Genomic DNA, 10,273 nt, shown 5'->3' on the forward strand with positions numbered 1-10,273 from the left:
ACGTGTCCACCATGAAATATTCTGATCATCCCAATCAAAGGGATTGATGAGATAAAATTGCGCTGATGACGATCAATTATTTCTGAAGTACAATTTTTTATGTCTTTAAAAATAAACTAACAAATTCTGCTGAAATTATTTTTGACATATAAAAGAGATAACAGCATGTTGTGTTATTAGAGTATAGAAAAGGACACACTTTGTCTCACATTTACACTTTCTAGTATCATATTCTATTTTTTGTATAACAATGTATTCCTATTCAGACTTGTTCATATATACATAGTCTTTCAAACTGGAGTTATCTTGATATTGGATTTATACAATCAAAGTAATTATTTCACCACTGTAATATTTTTGGTTTTTATTGAAGACTGGTAGACTGGTACACATCTTGATGACGGGGAAGCAAAAGTACTGGGTTGATGTACGTGGTGAATTATCGCTAGAAAGGTCAAGAGGGGATTGTTCTGCTCCTCTGTCAGAACCAAGTGTCACGAGGGGGGGGGTCACTCTAGACCTCCTGAGGAATGTGATGAAGGAAAAGGCGGCTAGTACACTACACAGGAAACGACATCATACTGTTCGCGTAAGTTGACGGGGGCAGGACAACACAATAACCACCAAAAACAAACAAAACAAGCAAATGTGAAACAGGGGTACGGAGACTCAGGATGGCGGCCTGGGGGCGGAGCAAAGAGGCACAGAGACTCTGGGGGTCACTGCCATTTGCTGGACCGGAGTCTTGGGGCAAAGGTTGGCTGGACTGCCAGCTGAATGCTGGAATCAGGAGCTGGGTATCATGTTTGTAAAAGAAATTATAAATGAAGAAGGGAGAATTATGTCATATTCACAAATAACACAAATGCATGGACCAGTGTGCACTCTGCCGCAATACAACCAAGTAATTGGAGCCTTACCACAACGATGACATGAAAACATGAACATAATTGCAGGTTCACACTCAGTATATAGACCATCTATAAAACAGACCAGATGGTTAAAAAAACAGAGATTAATAAAGAACTGTAAACTTTTTATTTACAAGCTAAAAAAAAATGGTGGCGATACCTTACGGAATTTTTGACAGCTGGGAAAGACGGTTAGACATACCAGTCCTATGGAATCAAGTCTTCACAACTTTGCATGAAACAACAGATACAAGAACAAGATATTTTTTCATATAAATTAATTTATAAGTATTTAGCTGCAAAAAAACGTGATGAATCTGGGGGAAGGAGACAACACCACGTTGCCCATTCTGTTAAGAGGAGGGAGAGACAACAGATGATTTATTTTGGTTCTGCTCATCAGTTGCTCTGTTTTGGATTGAAGCGAGAAGGCGGTTGTTGATCTATGATGTAATACTGCCGTTGGATCTTTTGGTGCAGCACAGTGCTGTTGGGTGGTCTGTCAGCAGACACACACGCTCTAGCTGTAAATGAGCTGAATATAGGAAGGTTTACAAACTGCATTGGAGTTTACTGTAGTGAATGTGCGGTTTCATATGAAGCCGAGGAAACACATTTATAGAAAGACGGAGTAAATTAAAAGAAGTGGAAGGAAACGCAAGCAAAAACCAAAACAACATAAAAGAAACGACTAACAAGATTAATTTAAGATACCAGCTTCCCTTTGAGGAAAGGGGGAAGGGCGTGGGAATAAGGAATGGTGTGAAAGGGGGCATGGTAGGTTGGGAGGGCATGAAAAGACATGTATTTTCCTTTTCTTTTTATAATTCATTCCATTTTTCATTATTCTCCTTTGAGGATGTGTTTATTGATGTGGATTTTGAAATGTATGAATACATTTGTTTTTTACATGTAAAAAGAAAAAGAAAAAAAATGAAACAAAACTCGCCATGACATTAAGAACATTTCAGGCAAATTTATAATGATGAAATGACAAAAAGGCCACATATTTTAAAATCTTCTGTTTCTTGTCTGTGGTTGTGTTGAGGAAAATATACTTTGGTGTGGCAGGTTGGGGGGATGTATCACATGACACAAGTGATGAAAGTGCCAATTCAGCAGTATTTTTTAAAACAACATATACCATTGAAATGTGGGAGGGAAGAAGAGGGTACAAGTAACCATGCTTGCAGCAACACAAACATTGAGGCTGGAAGCTCCAGTTCGTCAACAAGACTTTCACACCTCAGTTGGACAACACGACTTCATCAGGTGAGGGCAAGTGGCTGGATGCAGAGTAAATGGTAAATGGTAAATGTACTTATTTGTGTATTGCGCCTGTCTACATTAGCGGCACTCAAAACGCTTGACAGTGTCGTCTCTCTCACCCATTCACACACACACTCACACACTGATGGTGGAAGCTGCCATGCGAGGTGCCACCTTACCTATCAGGAGCAATTAGGGGCTCAGTATCTCGCTCAAAGAGGCTTCAACATGTTCACTGGGGGAAGTGAGGATCGTTCCAGCAACCCTTGGTTGCTAGAAGGCCACTCGATTCCTTATAGCTGCGATAGCAAATGAGAAACACACAGGAGCGACCATCTACCATTACAAGGAAGGCACGCTGGTCACTGATGACTTCTCAAAGCCTGATATCCTTCAGGTGGAGACCATCTCTGACAAGAGTGCCTTGTTTCGCTGGAAGTTTTATGTATGTTTATACACATTTTGGACAAAGTTAACTATCTGAGACCCTCTGTATCTTGAACAGCTCAACAGTTACTTCTTTATCTTCTCCAATCAAGAACCACTCTACCAAGTAGAATTGAACAATGTGATCTACAACTAGCAAGTCTGACCCTTTAGTGGAATGACGGTTGCAGTGGTCTGATATGCATGGGACATGAGTTTGCAGCCACTTGATAGGGCAGGCCTGATCAATATGTGGATACTTCCTTGTAGAGTTGTTCAAGTACTTGTATCAGAAAAGCCACTGATACCCCCCCAAAACATTGACCTTGTCAACAGCGAGTACACATGACTAAAACCCTCCAAGGCACTTGTTCTTGTTTCAAGAGACACCATTTTTTTCCTCCATTGTTTTTCCTCTGGTGTCATCAACAAGGAGAACCACACAGCGTTTCATGACTGATTGTTATTTCAAGAAGCGGCCGTCAGCAAATAAAAGAATACGATTTTTTCTGAACTCGCTCTTAACATGATGTTATGATGTTGAATGATGGATTTCATGCCTCCATCAAGTTGGATTTTGTGCTCAGATGACTCGTAACAAATCTTGTTTTCCTCTGTCTGTCAGATGCCTGTTCTCTCAAGCTGGACCCAGCCACAGTGAACAACAAGCTCACTCTTTCTGATGACAACAGCAAGGCGACATATGGAGCACAGCAGTCGTATCCTGATCTCCCCGACAGGTTCGACACTTGCCCTCAGGTGTTGGGTACAGAGGGGCTTACTGGGCACTGTAACTGGGAGATAAAGTGGAGTGAAGATTTTGATGGTGATGTTGCTGTAGGTGTCACATACAAGCAAATTCAAAGGAAAGGAGACGGAACAGAGTGTTTTCTTGGAGCGAATGACATCTTGGTGTTTCGGCTACTATGCTCCCACTCCAGAAATCTTTTTTCGCACTCCAAAAATCTTTGCAGGCCACGATAATCAGTGGTGGCACGGTTCTTTTCCCCATACTGGCCTCAAACACATTGGCGTGTATAAAATGTGTTTCCAGCTTCTGAACAACAGAGGGCAGACTTGGCAAGAGGAAAAAACGTGAGGGGATGACAACCTCAAAATCAGGAGTTCACTGTTGCACTTATCGAACTGTTACACCCAAGTCATATTTTAAAAGCAGCCATAAACATCTACAGCTTCACTTTACTTCATATGAAATACATTTCTTATCTAGCCATTCCTGAAAAAGCACATTAAATGTGTTTTTGACTGGGATGTATTTATAGAGGGAACATATGCAGGTTAACAGAAAGGTAAATGACTGAAGGTTTCTAATGCTGTGAGTTATGAGTTGTGTGATGTCACCAAACCTTCCTGACTAATACCTGACTTTGGTCTGTTGCTGACTTTGATATTGGGGATTCGGGCTTTCATCTTTGACTTTGTTCTGTGGTTTACCTCGGACATAAGTACATCCCCTTTATGAGCTGCAGTGTTGAGATGTCACCAGATGTCCCCGATAATCTCGGACTTTCCTCTCAGTCTCACGATCTGTCATTTCACACGCAATGCAAATGCCACTTTTGATGTCCATAGTATGGATGGTTGTTGGCATAATCAGGCAAAGTACACACATACAGTATATACATACATATGGAGATTTCTTGAATTTGTAGTTCGATTGATTATGATGTAATATGTAATTATTATTACAGATTTTTATGTAAAATATTATACATATACACATTAACACACACACACGCTCACACATATATATATATATATATATATATATATATATATATATATATATATATATATATGGTGTCAAGGGCAGACTTGGCAAGAGGAAAAAACGGAAAATCAGAAGACAAAGGATGGAGGGATGGATGTCCCCCCCCTTTTTTTTCTTATTCCCAGAGGGAGTATTGGGGTGTGCCTCTTCTGAGAATTTCCATGTTCTGCTTGCAAACTTAAATGCTCACATTGACAGTGAGAACTTGATTTCGAAGTGTACTGTAGTGTATTTCAACATTATCTCTGTCATAACACGCCAAATTTCATCAGAATCTATCAAAACGATATTTAATTTTGAAAGAAGATCAGAAGGAGCCACAAAGTGACAGGTTTCAGCAACACTTGCAACTGGGACTGTCAGACAGGAAAATTTAGCTGGAATCCAACGTAACCTTCTCTCAGGCGAGTTTGACGGTGTCATATCTGTTGTAACATGTCAGACTTTAGCTGAATTAAGGAAAAAAGGATTTGCGATTCCATGGAAGTGTGGGAGGGAAGATCAGGAGGAGAGAAAAGTGATAGGGTATAAGTAACCATGGAGCAACTCAGACTGTCAGTGTGGAAGCTCCAGTTAAAAAGAAAAGCTGATTTCCAGAACTTCATCAGGTGAGGACAAACTCACTGGAAGCACATTCACTGTGTCTATTCCCTTAATGAGATGTAAACTTTTATCTGAACACTACTTTGCTTTATTCCCATGTGTGGGCCTCTTTATGACTTCTCTACATCAGAGTGATCACTTCTACCGGTTGATGCTTGTGGGTTCAATTCTTGTGATTTATCTTATTACCCAACAGGTTTTCATCATGTCTTCACATGCATCAGATGTCATGAAAATAACAGCGCTGGGTCAACCCTTCACCATCGGGATGCTCTACGATGCTCGTAAAAGTGAACTGATTCCAGGTAAAACGATATGCAGATAACATGATGTAACTTCTGACAAATGTATCTGTGTTTCTCGAATCTGCTCAGAGGGATTTTCATTCCTTTAATGGGCAGGATCGTTACACATTTTTGTAACCAGAATACAGTTTGACTTTTGTGATGCTGTTGCAAAAAAAAGAGAACTGATTCATTGGCTCTGGTTGATGATGGCAGCAGCAAATAAGGTTCTGGTTCAGTGTAGGGGTTGTGGGACCAACTTAATTTTTAGTTTTTGTGAAAGCGACCATCATATGACAATGGCTCCACAATCGTACTCATACACAAATTGCTAGGCAGGTCCAGGGACATGATTCATGCATTTTAAGTTTTTATAAACTTGAAGCAGAGTTGCGTAGCAGGAAGAGCAGAAAAAAAGGAAAAAACAAAACAAAATCATAGATGCAGCAAATATGGCAAGAGAGAAATAGGTGCAGAAAATATCTGGTCTGTAAATTAAGATTATATATTGATGAGAAGGCTCAATGCTTCCCTGTTTATTTTTCCCAACAACAAATTTTCAAAACCTCAAAACTGATCCTGTGAGAGTTGAATGTAAGAGACTAAGGACGTAATCAGGTCCATGTCCTCAGCAAAAAAGCACTTATGCAAAGCACCCTTTCATAAGTGTGTTTTTGTCCTGCCTGCATTCTGGTAAAATATACCTGACTCACTCACATTGTATGTGGTTCCTTTCACAAACCTTTACACAGTGACAAAGTTGCCTGTGGGTGTTGCAGTATGTCCCCCATTCCACTCCCAGGGAAGCATCTTGTGTTGCACACACACACTGTAAATATGTTATGGTTGTTGTAATTAAACACTTCCTTGAACATTTTTCACTTTTAAAAGATTGGTATTGAGCCCTGAATGTTCACGAAATATGGATATAGTTACAATTAAGGACTTGGTTGTGTATTGTAAGTTGAATTGTAGTTTAAAGAGAAGTGGTCATTGCTGTTTTTGGCTCATGGCCAATTGTAGCCTGTAAAACAAGTGTGAAACTCATACATTTCTGCTCGACCTGGGATAAAAGTTGTAAGTTGGTCCACACCATCTGCACAGCATTTTTTTTTAAGAGCAAGTGTTTGAAATAAGGTTCACATAAGCTAGCGAGCTATAACAGTGCTTGGTTTTGCTGATTATCACTTGGACTGCTCACAAAGCTTTGCTCCTGATGGTTGTCTGGGCAATGAGTGCAAGACAGAGGATCCAATCACAAGATGTTAAGCAATAAGTCCTAGCCAATCACAGCCAAAGTAGGACAGGTCTTGGCCAGGCAATTGGAAGGACAGTGGACGATTGTGCCACAGCTGCAGCCCCAGAGAAGCCAGCAACTACTGCGTAAAATTCAGACTCATGGTTATTGAGAAGCCCAACATCTGATCTGTGGCTTGCAGGAATGGGTCATGCGTAGAAAAGGTTTTGAAAATGTAGGTTAGCTTGTAGTAATCAAGCTCACACTGATAATTTAGAGAAAGTGTGGGTATAGAGTAAATACATCACATAAAAGAAAGGTGTGTTGTATTTTTAAAAAATCCGTTTTTGTGCTTCAAGGCATTGTTGATGTTACTTGTCTCCAGGTTTCACACTGTGGGATGAAACAACTCTGACACAGAACACAACTGTGAGCTCTCAGCACAGCAGTGAATCTAACATCACTGCATCTGACACCATTGAATCCAAAATGGTTTCTGTGGGAGGACTATTAAATGTGCAATACCAGTGTGCACGGTGGTGACTGAAGGACAGTCAGCTCTCTGAGGCTGGTTCTTAATTTTTTAAAGTTTGACTACATGTCTGAAAAGAAATTGATAGCTAGTTAGTGGTAAGAATAATGGAGCCCATATTAATAATTCAGAAAATATGTGGAAATAGAAGAATGGGATCTTAAATAAGAAGGGAGTTTGTCCAAGTCAAAAAATTGGTTTTCATGCTCTAAGACATGTTTGATTTCCCACTGCAGGGTTCACACTGTGGGATGAATCCACTCTCCAAAAGCACACAACCATGAGTCCTCAGCGCAACAGTCAGTTTAGCATCACTGCATCTGACACCATTGAATCCAAGTCTTCCATGCTGGATATTGATGCTTCCCTGAAGGCCAGTTTCCTTGGTGGGCTTATTGAACTTGAGGGATCTGCCAAATACCTGAATGACCAGAAGAGATACAAGAATCAGAGCAGAGTGACATTTAAGTACAAAGCTACCACCCACTTCAAACAGCTGTCAATGACCTCTCTTGGAACCCTGGACACCCACCAAACTGAAGTGATTGAGAAAGGCTTGGCGACACATGTGGTCACCGGCATCCTTTATGGGGCAAATGCGTTCTTTGTATTTGACAGTGAGAAGCTGGAGGCGAGCGATGTCCAGAAAATTGAGGGCAGCATGCAGGCTTTGATTAAGAAGATTCCATCTTTTGATGTGGAAGGGAAAGTTGACATCAAGCTGACGGATGAAGAAAAAGCTCTGACAAATAAATTCTCCTGCAAATTCTATGGAGATCTCCTTCTAGAGAGCAACCCTGCTACATTTGAAGAGGCAGTGAAGACCTTTGTGGACCTTCCTAAGCTACTGGGAGGAAGTGGAGAGAATGCGGCCCCAGTGCACGTCTGGCTGATGCCCCTGAAGACTTTGGATTCCAAAGCAGCTGAGCTGATGAGTGACCTCAGCGTTGGAATAGTGAGGAAAGCTCAAGATGCTATAGAAGATGGGCGTGAGATGGAGATGAGATGCAACGATGCGTTGGCTGACAGTGTGGCAGATCATTTTCCAGAGATACGCAAAACAGTGGGTACTTTTAAGAAACTCTGTAATTATTACACAAGTTTTCTTCAACAGACAATGGCAAAGAAGATTCCTGCCATCCGTGAAGGTAAAGAAGATGAGACCTCATTAGCAAAGCTCTTTGAAGACAGAGAGACGTCGCCATTCAGTCATGAAAAACGAAGCTTGTGGATGGATAACAAAGAGAGAGAAATCACTGTCATGTGGTCCTGCATTGAAATGATGAAGGGAGCTGACACAAGAATTGTCCAAAACAAGTCTGAGCTGGATCGAGTGGTCCTTGATCCAGAAGTACACCATGTTCTCTGCTATGTGTTCACCTCACTGGAAACTACTGACCCCTACGTTGATGAAATGGCCAAATACTTGGATTCACATCAATTAACAAGAAACACTGAAGAACCGTGGTATTTCTCAGAAGTTGTGCTGGCTGACATGAGAGCAAAAGCCAAAGATTTCCGTGACATCGCCATGGGTCTGAAGGGCAGCACCAGTGTCCGAGTCCTAATAGCTGCGATAGCAAATGAGAAACACACAGGAGCGACCATCTACCATTACAAGGAAGGCACGCTGGTCACCGATGACTTCTCGAGGCCTGAAGTCCCCCAGGTGGAGACTATCTCTGACAAGAGTGCCTTGATTTGGTGTAAGTTTTTTCTTCAATTATTTAGTTTTTACATTTCAGATAAATTTGAGATTTTGACAACTGAATGTTATCTAAACTGCCAATATGTTGAGTAACTTTTCAGATCCTTTCAGAGGCTGCATGGTGGTGCAGTGATTAGCGCTGTGTTCTCGCAGCAAGAAGGATCCGGTTTCGAGTTCCGGCTCGGGCACGGAATCTTTTTGTGTGGAGTCTGCATTTTCTGCCAGTGCCTGCATGGGTTCTCTCCGGGCCTCTTCCCACAGTGCAAAGACATGCAGTTTGGGAGTAGGCTGATTGATACTCTAAATTGACCGTAGCTATGAATGTGAGTGTGAATGGTTGTTTGTCTGTATGTGTTGGCCCTGCGATGGACTGGCGACCTGTGTGGGGTGAATCCCTCCTCTTGCCCAAAAACTGCTGGGATAGGCTTCAGTCCCCCCATGAGCCTTAACAGGATCAGTGGACGACAATGCATGGATGGATGGATATATTGATGCTTTTCAAAGCAGTGATGGTCATTTCAATAATTTATTGCCTGTAAATAATCAAAAAATACGTGTTTCTGAACTACAGAACACCTTTACCACCACCAAAAGCATTATGTTTTTTCACTCAGGTATCTCATGGGTTTTCATGTCTTGATGACTCGTAACAAATCTTGTTTTCCTCTGTCTGTCAGATGCCTGTTCTCTCAAGCTGGACCCAGCCACAGTGAACAACAAGCTCACTCTTTCTGATGACAACAGCAAGGCGACATATGGAGCACAGCAGTCGTATCCTGATCTCCCCAACAGGTTCGACACTTGCCCTCAGGTGTTGGGTACAGAGGGGCTTACTGGGCGCTGTTACTGGGAGATTGAGTGGAGTGAAGATTTTGATGGTGATGTTGCTGTAGGTGTCACATACAAGCAAATTCAAAGGAAAGGAGACGGAGTAGAGTGTTTTCTTGGAGCGAATGCCATATCTTGGTGTTTTGGCTACTATGCTCCCACTCCAGAAATCTTTGCAGGCCACGATAATCAGTGGTGGCACGGTACCTTTCCCCCTACTGGCCTCAAACACATTGGCGTGTATCTGGACTGTCTTGCTGGCAGTCTGTCCTTTTACAAAGTTTCTGGCAACAGTCTCACTCACCTCTACACCTACTATGCCACATTCACTGAGCCTGTTTACCCAGGCTGCTACATGAAGAACCAATCCAGCTATGTGTGCTTTTGTCCAGTTCAGTAAGAAAGGACTCAAGCACTGCTGTTCAGAGCAATGACTTGAGTATTTCTGTGTTACGTCTCCTGTCCTTTGAGAACATGAAATGTTCTACTTTTCCCCATAATCAACATAATCACGTGGATTCTTCTCATGAAAACAATGCAGAACAAGTCCATTTCACAATGGAGTGTTTTCAGGAGATTTTGAGAGGCAGATACTCATTGAAATGATTAAATGCAAAGTGTAAAGAATTTGTTGGCAACAATTCAAGGGCATGTCATTTAAATGTGTGATTAATAAAAGATTG

At 41.5% G+C, this 10,273-nt stretch overlaps 1 protein-coding gene across 1 annotated transcript; it reads left to right on the forward strand.

Annotated features, from left to right (window-relative positions):
- Nucleotides 1-4,958: 4,958 nt before the first annotated feature.
- Nucleotides 4,959-10,273, forward strand: LOC147243031 (stonustoxin subunit beta-like). Its single transcript, XM_086189075.1, has 4 exons — nucleotides 4,959-5,006; nucleotides 5,198-5,306; nucleotides 7,291-8,760; nucleotides 9,440-10,273. The coding sequence occupies exons 2-4, from the start codon at nucleotides 5,207-5,209 to the stop codon at nucleotides 9,988-9,990; spliced, it is 2,121 nt and encodes a 706-aa protein (XP_086045201.1). The 5' UTR covers nucleotides 4,959-5,006; nucleotides 5,198-5,206; the 3' UTR covers nucleotides 9,991-10,273.

The sequence above is a fragment of the Aulostomus chinensis genome, chromosome 20 (genome assembly GCF_037954235.1).
Source record: "Aulostomus chinensis isolate RoL2024-O1b breed Wild chromosome 20, RoL_Achi_v1.0, whole genome shotgun sequence".
NCBI lineage: Eukaryota > Metazoa > Chordata > Actinopteri > Syngnathiformes > Aulostomidae > Aulostomus > Aulostomus chinensis.